The sequence below is a fragment of the Myotis myotis genome, unplaced genomic scaffold (assembly GCF_014108235.1).
Source record: "Myotis myotis isolate mMyoMyo1 unplaced genomic scaffold, mMyoMyo1.p scaffold_m19_p_12, whole genome shotgun sequence".
Lineage (NCBI taxonomy): Eukaryota > Metazoa > Chordata > Mammalia > Chiroptera > Vespertilionidae > Myotis > Myotis myotis.
Genome location: NW_023416316.1, coordinates 72,850,630 through 72,874,148, shown reverse-complemented (window position 1 = coordinate 72,874,148; position 23,519 = coordinate 72,850,630). Strand labels below are relative to the sequence as shown.

Below are 23,519 nucleotides of genomic sequence, written 5' to 3'. Positions count from 1 at the left end.
GTGGGGGGAGAGGGGGGACGATGATGCACAATATCGCCCTGATTTAGAACCACTGGTTTAGATAATAGATTCCAATTGGAAGAGCCATGCTTTGCAGATGGAAGGCTTTTATTATGATGGAGCTGCAACTGCAAATGCATGCATGGCCTTGACAAACGCAAGAACTTTATTTTGTGAGGTACTCTCTCATCCCCACATTTACTGGCCCAGGTAACTAATGTTTTTCAGGCTAATTTAAAATTTCTGTCTTTTCCTTAGAGTTGGGGGTAGGGCAGGCCATGGAAGGAAGAAAGAAAGAAATTTATATTCAAGTGCCTTTTCCTCCGGTGACTTGATTTTGCCAGATAGACCTTGTTGCATTTCAGCTTCGGTAGGCTGAAGGGATTCGGCATGGAGGTGACTTTGTAAAAAGCAATAAAAGACACCTCTGGGTTTTGTTCCTATTGAAATAACAGCTTTTTTCCCGGAAGTCCACACCGACTAGTATTAGCTCTCTGGTGGTCTAGTTCCCCAGATGTTCCTGTCACAAACCACTCTCGCCCAGGTGTCCTCACGCAGCACAGCCAGAGGGCCTGAGCCAGCCAGAAAGAGGTGGGGTGGGTTCTGCTTCACTGCCCTGTCCCAGGTTATCACCCAGTGTCTGGCCACTGGGGCTGTCAGTCTAGGTGAATTCCGCAGCGGACAGAGGCATTGCTACTCCTTTCCACCCCTCGCTTCCCTGTGCATGTTTACAAATGAAGAACGTGTTTATTGATTACATTCCAATAGTGGGCGCGCACACACAGGTAGAAGCAGTTGTGGTATTTCTTTCCGATCTGGAGAAAAATGTTTTAAAACAATAATGGATTTAAAAATAACCAAGAGGCTCAGGTGCCTTCTCCCAGGGCAGCCGACCCTGTGGGTACCCCCTCTCTCGTCTCTGCTGCCTGCCACTCTTCACCTCCAACAGGGGCTAGAAGCCAAATTGGGCGAAGGGGTGTTTCAGATGCCCGTAGCGCCACTTGGAGGCCCCCGAAGATGACAGCTTCCAGATGTATGAACTGCCGGATCCGTTTGTTTGGATTACGCGCCACAGCTGATGGCTAGATTAACGCTGGCTGGACAGGCTATGGGAGATTTGTCTGGTTTCCACAATGCCATGTTTATATTTCATTGGGCTTTCTCCTTCAAAGCTGACCTCCCTGTGACCCCGGAGCTCTGTCCACTCAGGCCGAGCTGTAACTTGTCAGCCCTTCTTGTGTTGGGGGGCTCACGGTTCAGGAGAAGACTGCTTCTGTGGCTGCCCCGTTTTGTCGGGGGCAGCGGTCTGCCCAGATTGAGCCACTGGAGGGTATAGTCTGTTCTGGGGCAGGTAGGTGTGTGGGTGAGTGTGGGTGCGATTTTAAACGTGGTTTCTTTGTTTGTTTTTAAAGCTAGTATGGAAATATCTTTAAATTAAAGGGGAGCAGATTTTAATAGAGGCCATTTTGCAGGAATATATTATTTTAATGGACCACTATTTTGACAGTATTTTGGGGGGGGGAGTTGAGGGAGGTCCAGCTGTGTATAACATCCCCAAACAATGGTCATACCCATATGATTCTATTACTGTGACCTCCTTTGCCCCTCACTGACTCCCAGAACCACCTTCTGCTTGCTCCCTCCGCCCTTACCCCCCTCACCGTCTCTCCCTTTGCTCATCTTCACCTCTGTCCTCCCTTCACTCCCTCTCCCTCCCACCCCTTCTTCTACCCCCCTTCTCCTAAACTGCCCAACTCATTTCCTCCCAGTAGATCTCGGGAGTGACTAGTGTCAAGTCTGCAATGGTGGTGAATCCGGTTAGTCACACACGGGCAGGGATTCTGTATGTTTCCACCCTATGGGATGCCGAGCCAGCTCCCGTGTGCACCGTTGGGGCTCTGACCTTCGTGAGGGCTGTTTCCGGGACCGTCCTCTCTGCTGGGGTCTTGTCAGCAGAAGGTGGGCCTCCCCACTTGAGGAGTCGTGGCATTTTGATGGACTTTCCAGGGAAATGTAGGATCCCCTGGCCGGCGGAGTGTGACGTCAGTGTCGGTCCCCTGCACTTCCTGTGTCGAATGGAATATGGAAGCATCGGTCCCCCTAGCACAGCGGTTCTCAACCTGTGGGTCGCAACCCCTTTGGGGGTCGAACGACCCTTTCACAGGGGTCGCCTAAGACCATCGGAAAACACATATATAATTACATAGTGTTTTTGTGATTAATCACTATGCTTTAATTATGTTCAGTTTGTAACAATGAAATACATCCTGCATAGCAGATATTTACATGACGATTCATAACAGTAGCAAAATTACAGTTATGAAGTAGCCACGAAAATAATTTTATGGTTGGGGGTCATCACAACATGAGAAACTGTATTAAAGGGTCGCGGCATTAGGAAGGTTGAGAACCACTGGCCTAGCCGTTCTGAGATGGTTAGTGAAACGTCCACACGCATATTCCAAGCCAAGCTTTCCTGAGTGGAACTCGCGCCACAGCCAAAGGGAGCACGGAGCTTGCACAGAGATGAAGAGGACAGACTTCCGCACCCATGTTTTGGCCAACTGCACAGCGTTAGGGGGTCCATCCACACGGTGTCCTGGGGGGGCGAGGGCTTTGCTCCCGAAGGAGGGAGCTCCTGGGGGTTCCTCTCCGGGAACCGCCCTGGACTAGACACAGGTGTTGTCAAGGTTATCAGAATACAAATGCATTGCTTGTTCTTTGCTGCCACACTCTGAATTTGGGTGCTTTAGGATAATAACTAGATTTTTCCTCTTAAATTGGATTCAGCGTTGTTTTTTCCTCGACACTGCAATATCTGTTTTTCTACATGTACTAGTATCTTAAAGTTTCACAGAAATAATTAGCCTTCCAGAACAGTAGAATGCCGCCATTAAGAAACTGCCTGACCGCCGTGGAGATTTCTAGGAGTTGCATCCTGGCCTCGATCACTTCAAGACCATGACTGTTGCGTTATATTTGGGTTTCGAGTATGGTTGGAAAAACAGCTGTCATGTGTTAGGGGAACTGTGTCGTTGGTGGGCAGTCAGGTCCCTGCTAATGAATGACAAGTTTGTTGTTGGAGAGATTTATAATGTGGAGTCAGGACCTTATTTCTAACCCAGTAACCCAGGTGTGAGTTGCCCACATCGTCCACACTGCATGTGGGTCCCCAAACCTCAACTGGCTATGATGGGGAAGCTAGTACGAGCAAGTCCCCGTGCCAGAGACTCATCACTGTTAGCTAGGATAATTAACAGAAACAGATTTTCCCAATTTATCAAGCTCGACAGCTTTCAGTTACTGGTGAAACGTGTTGCAAAAGTAAGCAGAAGGAACTAGAAGGGGCCTTTGTTAAGTCAATGTGCATGATCCCCCCCCCCCACCCCACCCACCCCACCCCAATCATTGCTTAAGGGCTTCTGGCCCCTAGCTCAGGAATCCTGCCCAAAAATGCCAGATGTATTACACAGTCAAGTACTGCAATGTAAACACTGCTCTGTGCCATGAGGCAGGGTGGTCTATCTGTTTAAGAAGAGGGAGAGGTTGAGGGGGGGAACGAGGGGTAAGCCCTCTGCTCCGCAGTGAGCAGCCATGGCCCTGTCATTGGGGCTTTTGGCTGCACAGTCAAGGTTTGGAACTATAGATGAATTAATGCTTTGGACTGGCAAAGAAAAGCAGCTTGAATAGGGATGCCAGAGGGAGCGAGATGTGGCTTGGATAATGTTGCTTCTTTGGGTCAGATAAGTATATCAAATGTTGAACCAAATGTGGGGGGACGGGGGAGGCGCGGGCTGATAGTAAGGAAGCTGTTGACTTCCTAGCAGCACCCTTGGCATCAGCCTTGGCACCCGCTGTGAGTTAAGTTGGAAGCTGAGCAGAGCAAGTGGAGGAGAGGCCAGCTTCCTTCCCCCCCCCCCTGTGTCTGAGGAAGCCCGTTGGGTTGGTGAGCAGCCTGTGTGAGCCCAAGATACATCACAGAGCTGCTCTGGTGCTTTGTAGCACTGCGGGGTGCGGGTGGGGGGTAGCTCAAGATATGTTGCAAAATAAGCGGCCTTCCAGTTTCTAAGTTTAAGTGAAGAATCTGATAATAATGATCTTTTGGAGGTGAGGAAGGTAACGGGCACGTAGGGCCACCCCACCGGGAGATCTCGGGGCAGGGCTGCCAGCAATCCAAGGAGATTGGATGCCAGACGTTATCTGTGCATCCAAGTCATGTAACACTAGGCAGTTCTTAGATGGACTAAATTCAGGGTTTTTAAAAATTAATATGAAGGAATTTTGTGAGTTAGGAGGAAATGGGTTTCCGTTTGAATTTGGGGAATTGTTACAACAATCTGAAATAATGTTATCCTGATCTAAGAAATCAGTTCTGTACAGAGATTCCAGAAAATTGCTTTAAGAAACAGTGATGATAAAAATAGGAATTTTGAGATTACGGAAAGTGTAAGCTTCTTGACTCTCTCCCCCCCACCACCACTTTTTTTTTTTTTTTTAATTCTCCCATCTTCCTCACCCCCTTCCCTGACTTCCCCTTTGCTCCTCTACTGGGGAAATCAGAAAACTTCACAAAATAGATACAGATATCAAAGTGTGTATTTTTAAATAGAGGCTTTTTAAGAGAAAAAATAACAAAAGAATTCCCCCAGCTGCCTAAGAAATTCTTTCCTCTTACCTGACTTCTCCCCATGAAGCTTATGGATTGTGGTGGTAAGTTTTAAAAATGATAAATATATCACCATGTCAGTCCACACACGATCCAGAAAAAAAAAAATTGCATGCGTTTAATACCTTGCTTAATTGCAAACAAAGCTTACAATTTGAGAGACTTTGGATTAGGACGAAATATCTACTAACTGTTCTTTCTAGAGATTTGGGGAATAGGATGACCCTTTTTTCCCCCCCTTTTTTTAAAAAAATAGGCTACAGTTTCACATGGCTCCCAAAAGAAATCTCTCTCCCTTTTTGTTTCCCACACCAATTGATTTATCATTTTGCTTGCAAGCAGATCCAGAATGTTAGGGCAAGAACACACTCACTTTTTTCTCGTAACTTTTTTGTTGCGGACCGAAACCAGTTGACTTGAATAAATTTTTCTGAGGCCTGAATGTAGCCAGCAACGTGGAAAAATCTTACCATTCAGGGCCGGCTGAATGTACATTTCAGCCACACAGTAAGCTGCATTGGTAGGCACTGGACTGCTAAATACAACCATTTTTCGCAGCAGCGAGTTAGACAGGTGATTAGCATAATTAGCACTGAGCAGCTATACATATGGTAATGCTGAGTGTGTAAATGCCAGCTGCGGTGTAAAATTTATGTCAGGGGTCGGCAGGGCTGTGCGAAAGTATTGTGTTCCAGCTGCAGGTCAGGGCCCCCAGAGCTTACCTCCTTTTCTCTCGTTGGTGAATACGCCAAACAGAAGAGAAAGACAGAAGTATAACAGATACGGCTTTGATGGAACAGCCCAGTTCTGTGCAAGAGAGACTGTCCTATAAAACACACACTGGCACACACTCGCAGAAATCCCATTACTTTCCCTACAAATTGTTTTGCTTCATGCAGGGTCCCCATGAGCAGTGGCCAGGATGGGGGCTCTGGGTAGTGAACCGGCCCGGTGGTTTCTGGGAGGACAACTGGAAGAGTTGCACTTCTGTTTTTTCTCTCCGTCCTCCTGCCCCCTGCCCCCATCCCCTCACTACTCCTGCCCACATGGTTTTCCTTCCGATGAAAGGGGAGGGGGTCCCCCACTGGATGGGGTAGTGCTTGTCCTTTAGAAGAATGGGAACAGCCATCAGAGGAGGCGTTAGTTCACCCTGGAACCTATGAAGGTTCCAACAGGGCGACTTCCCAAACTGCTTAGCTGGTGTGGGCAGAGGCTCACAGTGTCTTTGTGCTCTGTGGCAGCTGTGCTCACCAGTCCACCTACCACCCCTAACCATTCGATAAGAAAGGAGGACAGTTTTGAATGGCTCATGCCCTTGGAAATGCACAGTGGAGGGATTTATTGCCAGGATGAGTTCAAGCATTTTTGCACTTGAAGCATTTTTTCCTGCCATGTCCCCATCAGCCCCCCCCCCCCCCCAACCCCCTTTTGGTTGGTGGCTATGAGCTGCGGTGGTGACAGCATATAGTTCACACCACCACTGACCTGGTGATGAAACTTCCGCCCTGCACCAGGGGGTCCTTATGCATCAGCCCCTAATCCAGCTAATCCCAATGGCAACAAAATCATGAAAGTGGCCCCCAGTGACGGGCAGGCGTCTCCCGCACAGATGCAGAGGGAGGGGTCCCTCGTGGGAGATAAATTGGGCGCCCCTGGTGTTTCCCAGGGCAGGAGCCTGCGCTGGAAGGTGGGGACTTGCATGGTCTCCTCCCCCTTCACGCACAAGGAGGAGGCCAGTGCAAAGAGCCCAGGCAGGACAATGGCAAGAGGACTGTTGAGCGCAGAGAGGAGAGGTGATGTCAGTCCCACAGACGTGGAGAAGGGAACTGGGGTTAATGTTATGCATCAGCCTGAATGCTGTGAGGGAGCCCACTGCCACACAAGCCCTGGGTTTTGTTGTTGTTCTTGGCTTGTTTTCTGTTACTTTTTTAGTGGAGACTTTCGCAGGCCTTAACTAAAAACTGAGGACTGGATGATTGCATGCTGTCTTTGGTGCCTGGGTGCTGCGTCCCGGTTCAGCATTCCCTCGGAGCAAGCCGGCTGTGTGTGGGGGGGACCCTCCTGGGCTTGCTCAGCTCCTCAGACAGACAGGGCTTGGGTTTGCATCTGCAGGTTTTTCAGCCCTTGAGCCGTGAGGTGAGATCGTGCTAGGACCTGGGACAGTCCACAGCCGGCAGGTAGGCGCCGAGGCTAGAGCAGAGCTCTCCTCCGCGGTGTCGCGCCAGCAGCCAGGAACAGCTTGGCTCTGCAGGCTGTGATTTCGCTCGGCCTGTCCTCGGTGGGGTTGACCGCAGCCCTCATTTGCGCAGCAAGCCGCTCATGAAGAGTGGGCCTCCTGACAGACACGGTGTCATTTTGGGAGCTGGCGGCCCTGTAAGAAATACTGGGAGGTGAGGGGGACCGTGGCAGGCAGCAGGTCCAGTGTGGGCAGAGTGCTGGGCTGACCTGATCGTGTCCGACAGGGCGAGCGGTTGGCTCCCGGCAAGGCCATTCAGAGGAAGCAGGCTGAGCTGCAGCAGATGGCACCACAAGCAGCTGTTGTGGGGTCTTGCAGCAGACGCATGCTCCAAGGGAGCCTCCAGCGACTTCTGCACTCCGCCTCCCCTCCCCCACCCCTCGTCTCTGGGGAGGGGTAGGGACGGGATGGTGTCCTGCTTTTTGTCTTGTTTTTGTGGTTTTCATCTCGCTGGCCTCCCTTCATGAAGGCAAATTCTCTCTGGGCTATCTGATTCTAGCATTTTCCCATGGCAACACCCAAGGGCACAATCCCACAAGGAGAAAAACAGCCCAGAGCTTAAGCAGCAGTTGGCTAGTCATGAATAAAAGAGATGGGTGGAAAAGTGACTAAAACTCACAGCCTAGGGGTTTTCAGCCAATTGCCCAAATTACTGAATCTTCACTTTTTTTTCAAGTTAGAAAATGAGCTGGTGTTCATAATTCTGCAGTTGCACCCTTTTAGAGATGGGTACTTTTTTTTCACCCTCTTAATAACTAATCGCAACATTGAAAGAGGGACCAGAAGTAACTAAAGGGTGGGGGGGGGGAGGGGTGATCTCTAGCGTTTGTTCGATAATTCATGGGATTAATCAAATGCAAATGCTACGCTTGCATATACACAGACCCATTTTCCTAATTGGACTCTGAGTGGGTACTTTTCAGGCTGAAAGGGTCATTTGTTTTGACTGATTGACTTTTTGAGGCTTTGAGGAGAATTAATATCTTATACAGATGACTGCCTGTTCCCAAGGCTCTCTCTGTATTGAGGCTGTTCATTCATTTATTCATCCGACACCCTGAGTGTGCCCCGGCGAGCCTGGTGAGCCGAGGTGAGTGGGCAGTGGAAAAACACTTTGGTTGGTCGCCCAGATTATCTTTTTGTGTATCACAATAAGCTTTTGCGAAAAGCTTTTTTGCATGAATGCCACAGGCGTGTATTAAGCCTGTGCAGAAGGCTGAGGCAAGGGATGAGACAGCAGGCGGACTCCACGAAGGGGGTGTCTTTGGCTCACTCACCTCGGATCCAAATCGCGTGGGCCCAGCTGTGGCCCCCAGCGTGGAATGGTTTCTCACCTGTGCTGGCCCTTCTTCGCCTTGGAAAACTATACTTGGTTTGCTTCGGGGAGGGAGGGATCCACAGAGCTTGATCAAGAACTTCGCAGGAGTGATGCCCTTTTACCCAGCTCTTTCAAAGAACTGGTTTGAGCCTCAGGTTTCTGGAGAACCAGACAGTGGAATTTGCAGACAAAGAGGCATAGGGCCGCTTGTTCCCTGGGCCCTCATCTCTCTGCCCCTCTGGGACCAGGAAGAAAATGGGGCCTGACCACGGCCGCCCATGGGGCTCTACTGACAAAACTGGGTCTCCTCAGGGGTGTTGGGAAATCTCGATGCAATGTTGTTGCCTTTTAAAGAAAGATACCAATTGTGCGCCCTGGGTAACACCGTCCCGCATCCTGAGAGCTCCAGCCGTGAGCTGGCTCTGGTCTGGTGCACGGGGTTTGGTGCTTCCAGGCTTGTGTCCTCAGCTGGTGCTCAGGGGCCAAGAGGCTCGAAAGGCAGTTGGACTCAGGGTTAAAGGGTTGGTTCTGCCTCCTGTTGTCTGGACAGCCAACTCTGTAGTCACCCAAACTCTGCAGCTATGCGTTCTCCTCTGTCTTTGGGTGCCGATACATACCCAGCGATGAATGAATGAATGAGCGCACAGGTGCCTGCTCAGCTACTGGCTAAGGGCTTGGGAAATTTCACATTCCTGTCGGTCCTATGACGTTAGGAGTAGCATTTTTATTCCATTTTAACGGAGAAGGTTACTGTGGATTGACGGTATCGTGGGCTCATCCCAAATCTCAGTGCCACCAGTGGCAGGGCCGGGACTCAGAACCCCGGACTTCTGGTCCCCCTTCTCATCACCTGTCCAGTCCAGTGTGTCCCAATTTCACGGGGGAGTGACACTGAGCAACATGTTTATCAATAAGTAAATAATGAGTGTGAAAGTGCTTTGCACGTGGGAAGCACCACACAAGCATAAAGGTTATTTTGTGTCCCAGGATCCGGAGGCAGCATGTTTTTCTGAGCCTTGTTCAAAGAGGTTGGTTGTTATTTTATTGGAGGAGGAAAAGACTGTGAGGACTCAGGATCTTACGGAGATGCACGTTATTTTTGTATTGAGCTTGTTTTTAATTCAGACTCCTACCAAGTAGCTTCATATTTATTTTTCTCTTGTCACATGGAAGTCTTTAATTATACATGTTCAGAAAATTTAAGAGACAGAGCTAAACCCCCAAAAGGGAAGCGGCTGAATATTCCCCACAAACCGCTGCAACAGCAATAAGGGCTGTTCCCGTGGCTGTCGGTATTCCTACATCTACATCACAAATACCAGATCTTATGGTTCATTCTGCTCAGTAGTAAAAAATGACTGTGTGCTATTTCATGAACATTCAATTATTTTAAAAATAAGAGAGAGGGGCTTTGACCGTGAAAATGGAAAGAGAAGAAAACCATTTCTCCCAGGTCACACCTGTAATTTCAGTCACTTGAAATGGGGTCGGTGGGGCTTTCTGAGAGCCAGGCTTCCCACGGGTGCATGATAAAAAAAAAGCCAGCAATATGAGGAACCCCTCTGGCTGCACTCGGCTGTGATTTAGGATAGCAGCATGTGTTGGGGCAGCAAGTCAGATGAGCCCATAACATTGCTCTGCCCAGAGGGGTTTCCGTGTCTGGCAGCTTGTTCCAGGGTGCCTCGGGGCGAATACCAGTGTCAGAGCACGTGAATGCTGTGCTGTGCAGTTGATGACACGGGTGCCCCAGGGAAGGAGCTCGGTGTACCTGCCCTTGCAACCAAGTGGATGACATTATCATGGTGTCGCCAGGGGCCAGCCACACGCACCTCCTTTGTCTCCCTGCAAAAGCCAAACCCAAGCAGCTTTGCTGTTGCCAGTTCTTCTGCCCAGAACACTGTTCCCCACGCCCTTCAAAGTTAATTCCTTTTAGGTCTTCCCTGGCCACTCCATGGGAAGTGGCCTGCCCCTCCCCACCACCCAGGAACTCAGAAGGCATCACCACCTCACCTTGGTTTCCTCCTCGGCCCATCTTGTGCCAGGAGATTATGTCACTGCATTGCTTGTCTGATGCCTGTCTGCTTCGCGGGCCAGCCAGCCTCTTGGAGCAGAGGACACACTGGTCCCACCCACCATGGCACCCTACGGCTTAGCCTATAGCACGCACCCCCAATGGTTGGCAGGTGAATGAATTGTTACGGCCATTTGTCAAGTAAAGCGGGTGTCAACTAGACTTTGTAAAAATTACTGAATAATTTTGCAAAAAATTCTTAGTCAAATATAAGATGAAACGATAAGTAAAATGTGGCCACGTAATGTGCAAAAATAAATGGAATTTCACAATGCTCAAAAGTAGGAAACAGCATAGGTCAGTGAGGGCGAACCTATGACATGCGTGTCAGGTGACACGCGAACTCATTTTTTTTGGTTGATTTTTCTTTGTTAAATGGCATTTAAATATATAAAATAAATATCAAAAATATAAGTCTTTGTTTTACTATGGTTGCAAATATCAAAACATTTCTATATGTGACACGGCACCAGAGTTAAGTTAGGGTTTTTCAAAATGCTGACTCGCCGAGCTCAAAAGGTTCGCCGTCACTGGCATAGGTGGTTGAGGAAACTTTAGAAGTCAGGGTCTTTCAGTGCTAGTTGCTCATTCCACCCGTGATGATAGTCTTACCTTGGTTGAAACTGGTTGTCACGTTAGCCAAATATTCCTGTTTATCAATTGAGCATCGAGACGGAAGGGCAAAAACGTTTTCAATCCCAGGCACCTGAAAATATACACCTTTATTAACACATCTGTCTTAAAACATCTAAAAAGGTGACGTTATGGAGCCCCTGGTAGGAAGTAACATCGTTTCTGAAGACCCCTGTGATAGTCATTGCTCTGGCCTGAGACTGGCCTGGAAGAGCGTAGTCGGAGCCCCCAGGGTGGGACCTTGCATCCCGCCATCCTCGTGGGCGCCCTTCCCTGCATCCGCACCTCACTGACCGTGGCCCCAGGCCGCTGCTCTGCTAAGGGGCACAGGCCTGGGCTCCTGCTCTCGTGCTTTGTTGTTACCTCACTGTCTTCATTCACCTGAAGTTTTAAGCTTCAATAAAGGTAAAGGGAGTGCGACTTCTGTAAGCAGACCAAGAAATGGTGAGCCAGCGGTTCTCTACCTGTGGGTCGCGACCCCTTTGGGGGTCGAACGACCCTTTCACAGACCACCGGAAAACACATATATAATTACATATTGTTTTTGTGATGAATCACTATGCTTTAATTATGTTCAATTTGTAACAATGAAATTGGGGGTCACCACAACATGAGTAACTGTATTAAAGGGTCGCAGCATTAGGAAGGTTGAGGACCACTGTGCTAGCCAGTCCTGAGGAGATGGGAGGAGGCCTCCGCGAGGCCGGGCGTGGGGCCCTGGTGGCAAAGCCAGTCAAGGGAAGCGGCCGAGCTTCTAAAAGGCTGAACGGAGCTCCTGGGTGTGCTGTTCGCTTTTCAGAGGGGACCCCTGGGCTAATGATTGACTTTTCAGCCTCAAACTACTTTTCTGTCTCTAGAGAAGGTGGGATGGAGTGTAATTCAGCCCACTAGCTAATTGGTTAAAGACAAGCATTGCAATCTCTGCCCAAGGAGCCAATCAGAGCCTGGCCGCGGGCAGCCTTCACCATGACCGAGGGCAGCCCTCACCCCGGCTGCAGGCAGCTTTCACCATGACAGAGGGCAGCCCTCACCCCGGCTGCAGGCAGCTTTCACCATGACAGAGGGCAGCCCTCACCCTGGCCGCAGGCAGCTTTCACTGTGACAGAGGGCAGCCCTCACCCTGGCTGCGGGCAGCCTTCAACATGACTGAGGGCCGCCCTCACCCTGGCTGCAGGCAGCTTTCAGGAGCCTCCTGGAAAGGGCCGGTGGCATTCTGTACCTTTATCCTGCATTGCAGGCTGTTTCCTATGTTTTCCTGTGGTCTTTCTTAAATGTCAAATTGATTGCAAGCTCCTCCCTAATTCCCCAGGGCATTTGTCAAAGTTCTGCCTGAGGAGTCTTAACTCTTTGTGGCCAATTGATCATTTCCCTCTGTCTTTTCCCCCTTCTCACCCCTCCCCCTCTTCCTCTCTGATGCACACAGTCTGCTCATGTCCAGCCTCACCTCACAAGTTCCACGGTGGCCTGGGCCACATGCATGAGCCTGCACAGATGGACTGCGGATCTGGACTGGTTTTCCTAATGAGGGCATTATTTGCTTTTTAGCCTGCCCCCTTGTTTATAAAATATGCCAAGAGAATGAAACAGCCCGCAGTTCCCAGTACTTATTTACTTGCCCAAACCAAATGTTTATGTCCTTGAATACTAAACTCCAAGAAAAAGGATTCCTCCTCCTGGGAGAGCTGCAGTGATTGCTGAGGCTCCTCCGACCAGCGTAGCCGCAGGCCTGCCTCTGGGCGAGTGCCACTATCAGTACCTTCAGGAACTTGCAGACTCGCTTGTGGGCCCTGGAGTGTGTGGGGTCAGGGGGCTCTAGGGTTCTGTTTGCTGCTCCTCCCAGCCCCTTCCCCTTGAGTGCATGGGATCGAAGCACAGCCCTCCCCTCCCACCATACCTCCCAGCCAGGTGCAGCATTCCGAGCTTGGCCCGTTCTAAAACCACAACCTCGGGCCTGAGGAAGAGACAAAAGGAGTTTGCAGCAACAGCGCCATTTGAGCCCAGCTGCGCTGACGTCTGGCATGCCCAGCTTTGGCTGGCCTGCTGGAGTGCAGGCTTGGTGCTGGGGCAGGGGTTCTGGCTTCCTCAGCACGTTCAGAATTACCTGGGAGCTCCCAGAACGCAGGCTGCCCGCCAGAGGCGGCTCAACCTGGCACCTGTGTTTTCTGGATGCTGACCAGGTGAGTCTGAGGGAACCGGGTTCCAGGGCCTGCCCCTGACAGCTCCAGCTGACACATTTGGTTCCTCTCCAGTGGGGTTTCCCGTGGGCATCTGACGTGAATCCTATTATTCATCTTCTCCTGGCAACTTTTATGCTGAATACAGTTTGTCACCTTTCTTTGTTTCTTTTTCCACAAAGAGAAACATTTCCTTGTTACCTTGGCCAGATTGTTTAGGAGAAGAGTGTAAAGTGAAGCCATTTATCTTGAAATGTGCTGTGGGGGCACCTTGTTTATACAAGTGAAAGAAATTGTAACAGCGCTATTTGGTCTGGTCTGCAAGGAAAAGGTGTCTGAGTTTTCCGGCCCCTCCCCGCTTTGCACAACCGTGCAGTAGTTAGAAGGTGCACAAAGCACCCATGCATTAGGTTTGTGCATGTGACAGGACAGTCCTTCATGGGTTTAGCAAATATTTTTTATGTTTATTACTACCTGGTGCACAGATTCGTGCACTGGTGGGGTCCCTTGGCCTGGCCTGCACCTTCTCACAATCCCCTAGGGGGGTGTTGGACTTCCAGTTTCAGCCCAATCCCCGCAGACCAGGCCAAGTGACTTCACCGATGCACAGATTCGTGCACCAGGCCTCTAGTATGCATATAAGATCTTTTGTTAATCTCTTCCCGTCCTCTCCCGGCCCCTCTTCCCTTTGAGATTCATCAGTCTGTTCTATGTTTCCATGCCTGTGCATTGAGTGTCTGCCCCCTGGTGGTTAGTGTGCGTCATAGCTTCATAGCTACTGGTCAAATGGTCACTTAGGCATATATATATATGTATATATATATATACACACACACACACACACACACACACACACACTAGAGGCCTGGTGCACAAAAATTTTGTGCACTTGAGGGGGAGTCCCTCAGCCCAGCCTGTGCCCTCTCGCAGGATGCCTGAGACCACTCGGGGGATGTCCACTTGCTGGCTTAGGCCTGCTCCCTGGGCTCATCTATATACTGGCAGTCAGACAATCCCTCTGGCAGCCCAGGAGCCCTTGGGGGATGTCCATTTGCCAGTGGGGAGCAGGCCTAAGCTGCAATCGGACATCCTTAGCGCTGCTGAGTAGGCGGGAGAGGTTCCCACCACTACCGCTGTGCTGGCAGCTGTCAGCCTGGCTTGTGGCTTAGCAGAGCTCCCCCTGTGGGAGCGCACTGACCACCAGGGGGCAGCTCCTGCATTGAGCATCTGCCCCCAGGTGTTCAGTGTGTGTCATAGTGACCAGTCATTCCCAGTCGTTCTGCTGTTATGGTCAATTTGCATATTACCCTTTTATTATATAGGATAGAGGCCTGGTGCATGGGTGGGGGCCAGCTGGTTTGCCCTGAAGGATGTCCTGGATCAGGGTGGGGGTCCCGCTGGGGTGCCTGGCCAGCCTGGGTGAGGGGCTGATGGCTGTTTGCAGGCAGGCCAAGCCTTCCAGTGGGGACCCTCACCCCCTGGGGGTGTGGCCAGCCTGGTGAGGGGCTGAGGGCCATTTTCAGGCTGCCCACAGCCCCTTCAGGGTGGGGGAGTCCCTCTGGGGTGCCTGGCCAGCCTGGGTGAGGGGCTGATGGCTGTTTTCAGGCCAGCCACACCCCCCAGCAACCCAAGCTCCCAGCCTCTCCTTTTTTTCTTTTTTTCCTGGGATTTATTTATCTTCTATAATTGAAACTTTGTAGCCTTGAGCAGAGCCCAGTGCCAGCCAGAGCAGGCGAGAAGCTTGGCTTCCTCCATCGCCGGGGGCAACCCAAGCCTCCTGCTCACTCCAGCTCCCTGGCTGCCCGCTGTCTTAGTTGGGTTAATTTGCATACTTGCTCCTGATTGGCTGGTGGGCGTGGCTTGTGGTGTGGCTTGAGCGTAGCGGAGGGACAGTTAGTTTGCATGTTTCTCTTTTATTATATAGGATTGGTAAGTTAAACATTCCTGATAACAACCATGTGACTGTTACTCCTCAAACATCAGCCCTACACTTTCATAACCAGAGTTTGTTTATCATGTATCCTCTGCTTCTCAGAGGTAGCACATAGAACGTGAAAATGTGGGGATTGTGCTGTTCTAATTGAAACTCGTACATGTTTATCAGTTGGTGGACGAGTAAGTCGTGAATTAAATTATACTCGCCAGAAGATTGGAGAAGAGGCTATGTTTAATCCTCAACTCATGATCCAGACCCCAAAAGAAGAAGGTGCTAACGTCCTGACCACAGAAGCGCTCCTCCAGCACCTGGACTCAGCACTCCAGGCCAGCCAGGTCCACGTGTATATGTATAACAGGTAAGGTGAGGCCGTGGGAAGAGTCTGCTCGCTTAGGCCCCTTTATTTTAATAAATAAGGTTGCCCTAGAAATACAAGTGGGGTGTTCATTCAAATAGTTTTTTAATGAAATGATTTTTTAAATGAAATTATTAAAAAAAAAAAAAACCCTCGATCCATTTCCAGAGTTTGGTAACCAAAGACATGACTTTATAATGTATTTTCAGTAAGTATTTAGTCACTATCCCCAAATGTGTATGATCCTTCAAGCTGCCACTGGGATGCGATACAGTACACCTATTCTGAAGATGTTTTATTACTTGAGCTGTTTTTATTTTTATTTATTTATTTATTTATTTAAATATATTTTATTGATTTTTTACAGAGAGGAAGGGAGAGAGATAGAGAGTTAGAAACATCGATGAGAGAGAAACACCGATCAGCTGCCTCCTGCACATCTCCCACTGGGGATATGCCCGCAACCCAGGTACATGCCCTTGACCAGAATCGAACCTGGGACCTTTCAGTCCGCAGGCCGACGCTCTATTCACTGAGCCAAACCGGTTTCGGCCTTGAGCTGTTTTTAGAGTAGTCAGATTTTACATTGCCTTTGGTCAGCTTGCGAGGAATAAGGAAAGAATAGAATAGAAAAGAAAAAGAAGTTACTAATTATTTTGTAGTCACTGTAGATATTAACAGGTGTTGGTTTGTGTCACAAAACCAATAGAGGGTGGAGCCACTATGGCAAATTTCTGCTGATAGATAGGTGGCGTAGGTTAGACTTATGCACAGCTTCACAAAATATTTCCCTTTAATTTCATAGCTAATTTAACAATGCTGTGGGTACAGTAAAAGCAGAGGAGGAGTTCTGGCACTTTTTCTTACCTATCTGAGCTGTGAGCTATCAGGGTGGGGACTTCACATCTTGTCCAGCACTTAGGTCAGGGCAGGCACCTGGAGTTTGTTGACTGCCTGACTGCCTGAATTGATTTCATTTAAGTGGGTCTTCTCCCTGAGCGGTTGAGATGACTATCCCTAAACCCCATTTCCAGGGGACCACTGAGTTGGCATTTATCTAACTCTGTCCTGCCCCCATAGGCTTTCAACACCAGGAGGAAGCGGCAGTGCAGACATATTCAGTGGCCGGGGAGAATGAGGGAGAATAAAATGAAAGTCTGTCCTTGTCTCTGCTGTAACCTCAACTCTGCATGCACTTCGCTGGGTTGGCTATTCTGTTAGACCCATCCGGCTGGAGGCAGGATTCGGGGCCCAGCAGGACCTTGGGACACGTCACCTAGTTAGCACACTCTTGTCTCCTCCCCTGTAAACTAAGTTTGCTCTGTGTCCTCAGGAGGGTCCCAGAACAAGATCAGGCACATGTTTATGTGAAAGGGTTTTAGGAAATGCCAGGGGGTGTAGCTTAGCGCTCTTGTCAGGCAAACTTGGGTGGAGAGCGCATCCCAGCCCTCACCAGCACAGCCCTCCAGTCTGCCAGGAGCTTTGAAGGGAAAGCCACTACCTGGTGCAACTTAGTAAAATGTGCAAGTGGAAATGGGTGTTCCAGGGCCACTGTGCGCATGCCAGGGGCGTGCTTACGTGCTGGAGCTCACCTGGAGGGGCTCGTCGCTTACTTAGGAGATGTGGACACATCTGTACAATGAAATAACACTTTCACTGAGATGGAACCGGAGGACTTTTATGCATGAACTGGAAAGAACACTTAATTCAACCCATCTCATTTTTTTAGGTGAGAAAATTGGAAATTAGATCGATTAGAGCATCTGTCCAAGTTCATACAGTTATTAAATAATACACAGCCAGGTTTCATACCTCTCTCATGGCTCCAAGCCCAGTGGTGTTTCTAACCACAGCCATGCCCTTCTCAAGCAAGTTTAAATGAGTTAATTGATCAAGGGATGTGAAGTGAGAACCTACTCATGCTGGATAGTCTGTGCTGATGCTGTATGGAGTTAGAATATGAACATTTACATGGTGGGTGGGTGGGCAGATGGATGAATGAATTGATAACTTGGGTCCTGTGGAAGGAGCTGAGAGTCTAGTTAGGAAGAAGAAAGAGTTCAATATAGATGAGCAGGTACAAAGCCAACACGGGCAGTCTCACTGCAGGTGCTCCTGGCATCACGCGGGAGGTCTGCCCAGCCCGTGCTTAGGAGAAAGGGGTCATTCTTAGGAGCGCTGGTCAAAGAACGCTTAGCAGGAAGGCAGCCTCTTAGTGGGTCGCCAAGGGGTGTGTGGGCTGGGCACAGGGAAGAAGGCCAAGGCCAGAACTCCCCTTTGGGTGATCAGTACAACAGAGCAGTGTGGAGGGAGCTCTTTATATTTATTTTTTCTTCTCTTGGATTTCTCTCCCCTACTTTTTCCAAATTTCCTTTTTTCTTTCAAGTTAGACTTATCTTCCTTAAGGCATGAGCTTCTATAGCACTCTTTTAGGGATAACAGTGCTCTATGATAATATGTAGGTGCTAGATGAACGGTAAGTGCAGGTCAGTATACTTAATACCGTTTCTACAGGACAAGAAGAGAAGACCATAAAGTGGGAAATGGATATACCTGGCATTGCTTGCAGCATTCATTCATGGTTCAGAGTAGGAAAGTTCATTGTGAACACTGTCTATTAATAAGGACATTATCTGCTAGTAAAAAAAAGAATAATAAGGCAGTAGTATTTTCCCACCTGAATATGTTAATACATTATAAGCCTTACCCATTTAGTCTCCAGTTATTTTGCATTTATGATAACTCAATCTGAATTATTTGCCCTGAAGTTGTTTAATGTCTGTGGAAAGCAGATTAATGGTGTAAACAAGATTATTGGGAGAACACTTAAGGAAACAAGACTTCTCAAGTACTTTGGTAGTATTCATTTACATAAACACCCACACGTTAATTACAATTGAGTATTAACTCTTCATTAAAGCGAGCTTGTTGGGTCTCTACTTGGCAAAAGCTCTGCTCGTTTTGACAGATACTTAAAAGTGACCAAAATCTTGATTTGTTCTATATAGTCTGTAGTTCCGGTTTTGCACTGAGTTCCGGACTTTATTGCAATGAGAAATTTTTGTCTCTGCTCTTCACTAGGCAGTGGAAATTGGAAGATTTGTGTTACAAATCCGGAGAACTTATCACAGAAACGGGTTACGTGGATCAGGTATATTTTCTCTTTCGTTTACAAAGAACATTCTCAAAGACACCCCCGTGGTGTGCGTCAGCCTAACGCTTGGCCTATTCTTTTTAATTTTGACAGATAATAGAATATCTTTACCCTTGTTTAATTATCACGCCTTTGGACTGCTTCTGGGAAGGGGCCAAGTTGCAGTCTGGGACAGCATACCTACTGTAAGTGTATGATTTTGTTTTCTGGCGTCTGATTTCTAAGCTCTAGAATGTTTTTGATATTACTTTATCATTGTTTATTCTGTTTCAGTTTTGAACAAGAAGTAAAAACATTGAAATTCCATGTGCATTTTTTGAGTGAATAGTCTGGGGAGAGAGAGGTCTGCAGCAGAATATTTTTCCTCTTAAAAAAATAAAGTTCTGTAGGCATCATTAAATTTCATTCACTTTTACCAACCTATTTATATGCAAATAAAATGCAAATGGTTTCAGAGTATGTGTGATTTTTAACTCTTTAAAATGTTGGCAGTTTTGCAGACTGCACTCAAGCTTAGCTTATCTTTTAAGGAGAGAATTTATTAGTGGGTTCATGTCAGAACTAAATATCTTGAGTGAAAATTCAAGATCTTCCTGAGGAGGAAAATGTTAACCTTTCTTGGGATCACATTAATGACATTTAAAGGGAAAATCTGCTATCTTTGAAGGCCCTGCTAGTGGGTGCTTCGTAGTTTAGCAGTTGGATATTATATACTCCTCATCATTTAAAGAATAATTGCTAATCAGTGTCGACATTTTCAGTTAATTATGCAGGAGTTAGTGCTTGAGTTATTGTTTCTGCCCTAGCTTGCATATCTCTGCAAAAGCAATTTGCAGTGGCCATCCCCTGACCCTCAGTGTACAGTTTTAGATGGGAAATAAGGGGTTTTGTGTTTTCTGGTTGGGAGATTCTGAATAATGGCTTCAGCCTGGTTAAGCAGCTACAGTGTGGTTTGAACCACATAACAGGCAGCCAAAAGCCTTTCTGGTCTGTCAACAGCACAAATTCAAAAGTGAGTGTGGGGGGAAGTGGCCTTGATGGCGGTGATGGCGGAGGCGGCAGGGGGTTTAGAGGGTTGCCTGCCAGGCTGTCAGAGGGAGCTCATAAGTATGGGATTATTACAGGTAATGGAGATCAAATATTTTGATTGATGACATTGACAAAGTAGTTATTAGGCTTGCAAGTGCTAATTTGATATTGCGACTCCCTCTTTTTTCTTTTTTTTTTAAATCTCAGTCTTCTGTTTAGAAGCACCACTGGCTAATTTTGTTTTTCGGTATTAAAATACAGTAGGTGGGCAAGTTCAGATTCCTTGTGCCTTCATTCATGCATCAGCCCTCTGCTTGCCACCTTCATTGGAGTTACTTTCCCGACTTAGGTTTGCATGCACAGACTGGGAAGGGAGCGGTTTGCTTTTTCATGCCGGGGTGGGGACCCAGGATGGCAGCGTTACCAAAATCCTCACGTGATCTGTGATCGGCGCTAGTGCGAGCACTCTCCGAGGTCTTGTCATTTTCCTGAGGGTTTGGAAGCCCCTTCATTGCCTTGCCTCCTCATTTCTTTCACAGAGGTAAGCCTCCTTTGCAGTGGACAAACTTTGACCCTTTGGAATTCCTAGAAGAGTTAAAGAAAATAAACTACCAGATGGACAGCTGGGAGAAAATGCTGAACAAGGCGGAAGTTGGCCATGGCTACATGGACCGGCCCTGCCTCAACCCAGCGGACCCAGACTGCCCCGCCACCGCCCCCAACAAAAATGCCACCAAAGTGAGTACATCCGGGATACTTCTCAGGACAGGCAGGGAGAACACTGTGATGGTTTCCCCCATTCTTCGCTTTATTCTTTTCATTTTTAAGATTTCATTCTCAATGACTCCTTTTGTCTGTGGCACTAAGTTTGTTTATAGAGCGAAATTCTGCTGTAAGATTTGCCGTACGCCTCTCATTAGCCTTGTTTTTAATGTTCTCGCTGAAACAACCAAGCCCTGAATGCGCTGGGTTTTAACAAGGCATGTGACCTGCCTGCTAATTCCCACAATTATGTGGCTGTCTTTCCATTCTAGCCTCTTGATATGGCCCTTGTTCTGAGTGGCGGATGTCATGGGTTGTCCAGGAAGTACATGCACTGGCAGGAGGAGCTGATTGTGGGTGGCACGGTCAAGAACAGCACTGGGAAGCTCATCAGGTAACCCAGCACAGGGAAACCCAACCATCGCGTTGCGTCCTGTCCCGAGAAACCACTTCCCTCCGACATCTGCAAGTGTATTGGTATTAATGCTTCCCTGCTCTCCTAGCTAGCTGTCTGTTGTAATAGCATCTTAGAAAATAATAGCAGACCAGACCAGCTTGAAAAGGCACCACGTGGGGCATTTTTCGAGAACATTTTTGTCGTTTTCATCGAGACTGTAGTTAGTGAATATAGGGTTTTAGATCTGCCCGTTGTGTAGAAAATCGGGGCACGTGTAAAGCAGACATGGCCACAGCATGTGGAGTTCAGTGGTACGAGCTGAATGCCCTGGTAACCTGTTAAGCCAGCGGTTCTCAACCTGTGGCGGTCGAACGACCCTTTCACAGGGGTCGCCTAAGACCATCCTGCATATCAGATATTTACATGACGATTCATAACAGTAGCAACATTACAGTTATGAAGTAGCAACGAAAATAATTTTATGGTTGGGTCACACCATGAGGAACTGTATTTAAAGGGCCAGAAGGTTGAGAACCACTGTTAAGCTAAAGAGAAAACCAGCCAATGATGGCTGACCAAGAATTGTCCCATGGGCACTGCACTCCGTGCCGTCAGCCATAGGCACTCATCCGAGCCTGCTCCCTCGGGAAAGCCATCTGGGATTTCTGCACAGGCGAGGGGCAAGGGTGAGCCCAGCATATCTGGCCAAGCTATCTACTCCTCTACCCTCCCTGTTTCGTTGAGTAGAAACTGAGAAAGGAAATTGCCTATTCATTTAATTTTGGGGTCTATCTCTAGAAGGTTTGTAAGGTGACACCTTTAATATGGTGCATCAATCTGTTAAATAAAGTAACACCGGGTCCGGTTGTAGTGGGAACCTGTGCTCATGTAGAAGGATAGGAGGCTGCAGGAGAGTGGGGCGCAGAGAGCCGCTTCTGGGGGTGCTGATCTCTGCCTTCTCACCACCACCCCTCATCCAGTGCGCACGCCTTGCAGACCATGTTTCAGTTAATGACTCCCAAGCAGATGTACGAACACTTCAAGGGGTACGATTATGTCTCACACATCAACTGGAATGAGGACAAGGCCGCGGCCATCCTGGAGGCGTGGCAGAGGACCTACGTGGAGGTAAACCGCCAGCGTCCTGACACCCACCTTTGAATCTGGGTACAAGCCCCTTAGTTTCCAAATACTTCACTCGAATGGTGTTTTAAAACATTTTTTTATTAGAATTTATTTTCAAAACAGACCGAGTCTGGGAACCTGTGGGATGAAAACGTTTTTCCCTTTTCTTGATATTGAAAATCTTAATATCTGTGCGACGCACATGCTAATTGGGGTGCCCTGGCACATTTTGAGTAACCAGTTGTGAACTCTGGAGTTAGGCATAACTGTTTAAAAAAACAAAACAGAACACTTGCTGCGCAAGAAAAGGTGTCTGGAAAGCATTAGCAAGGCACAGACTCCGTCACAGCTGCAGTGCCCTTGGTTAGGTCATGTGACAGGAGCTGGCCTTTGTTTCCCGAGCAGTGACCTCTCCTGAGCTGCGTGCGACCTTTGAAAGGTGGCCCGAGAATGAACGGGGCGGGGTGCCCGGGAGAGCGCCTTGTTTTGGATTAGTGGGAACTGCTGGAGAGCCTCGGGGAGGGAGCAGCAGTCCTCCCGTAGAGCGCATACAGCCCTGGGCGTGAACTCCGATGATACCAGCTCCCCACGGCCCCACATGCTCACTGGATTAGTGCTCACCTTTACTGTCCCAGGTCCAGGGTCATCGAGCCCAAGTTCAAACCTGAATTGTGCAGAACTCTTGATAAGGCACCAGAAAACAAGTGGGGGTCAGGTTGCAGAGATGCATCCCCGGCACCTGGGCTATGCATTGAAGCTCCTTGAAGCACTGGTTTCATCGGGGACGTTCCCTTCTGTTGTGACCACAGGTGGTTCATCAAAGCGTCGCCCAGAACTCCTCTCAGAAGGTGCTTTCCTTCACCACCACGACCCTGGACGACATCCTCAAGTCCTTCTCGGACGTCAGCGTCATCCGAGTGGCCAGCGGCTACTTGCTGATGGTAACCGTCTGTTCAGTTCCCCCCCTGGGGGTTGGGGTCTCTGTTGGTTTTGGGTTTTTACCTTTCCGTGACGCCTCCTGCTTTTTAACTGCTCTTAACACATGTGCATCTCAGACAGAGAGAGCTCAGGCTTCATAGCAGTTTGAGAAGCGGTCGTGTGGAGTTTGCCCATCTTTGATTTGTACCATTTCATGTGATGTCTGTAATGTAAATTTTTGTTGTTGTTGGATTTCATTAAGTTGTTTTTTTTTTTACCTTTTGATTTGGGGTGATGGGTGGGGGAAAACATTAGAATCCTTACACATTCTAATGTTTGGCTTTTGTGTCTCCCCCACCTGCCCTCCCCCCTCCTCCCCTCCCCCACCCTCCCCCTCCACGGTTCTGCTTGCAGCTTGCCTATGCCTGTTTAACCATGCTGCGCTGGGACTGCTCCAAGTCCCAGGGTGCCGTGGGGCTGGCTGGCGTCCTGTTGGTTGCACTGTCAGTGGCTGCAGGATTGGGCCTGTGCTCATTGATCGGGATTTCCTTTAATGCTGCAACAACTCAGGTACTAAAGGAGCCACCCATCGCTTTGTTGACCAACACCCCTCCCCAGGCCCCGACCTCCTGTGTGTCCATGTCACCTAGAGGGTCTTTTCTGCTGGGAAGCCACATCCCTCAGGGGAGCGTGCCCACGCCTCTGTGGGCGGGAGCGCTGAATGGGCTTGGCGATTAGTAGAGAT

General features: G+C 48.7%; 1 protein-coding gene across 7 annotated transcripts in view; it reads left to right on the top strand.

Annotated features, from left to right (window-relative positions):
- The window catches only part of PTCH1 (patched 1), a 67,488-nt gene that overhangs the window by 8,892 nt on the left and 35,077 nt on the right, over window positions 1-23,519 (top strand). For 4 of the 7 annotated variants that reach the window (XM_036331408.1, XM_036331407.1, XM_036331412.1 and 1 more), the window contains 8 exons: window positions 15,203-15,392; window positions 18,471-18,540; window positions 18,637-18,728; window positions 20,112-20,310; window positions 20,607-20,728; window positions 21,712-21,859; window positions 22,666-22,797; window positions 23,189-23,344. In XM_036331408.1, coding sequence (XP_036187301.1) covers window positions 15,203-15,392; window positions 18,471-18,540; window positions 18,637-18,728; window positions 20,112-20,310; window positions 20,607-20,728; window positions 21,712-21,859; window positions 22,666-22,797; window positions 23,189-23,344 — 1,109 coding nt within the window. The remainder of the gene's footprint in view (window positions 1-15,202; window positions 15,393-18,470; window positions 18,541-18,636; window positions 18,729-20,111; window positions 20,311-20,606; window positions 20,729-21,711; window positions 21,860-22,665; window positions 22,798-23,188; window positions 23,345-23,519) is intronic. The other 3 variants (XM_036331410.1, XM_036331409.1, XM_036331413.1) reach the window with 2 other exon arrangements.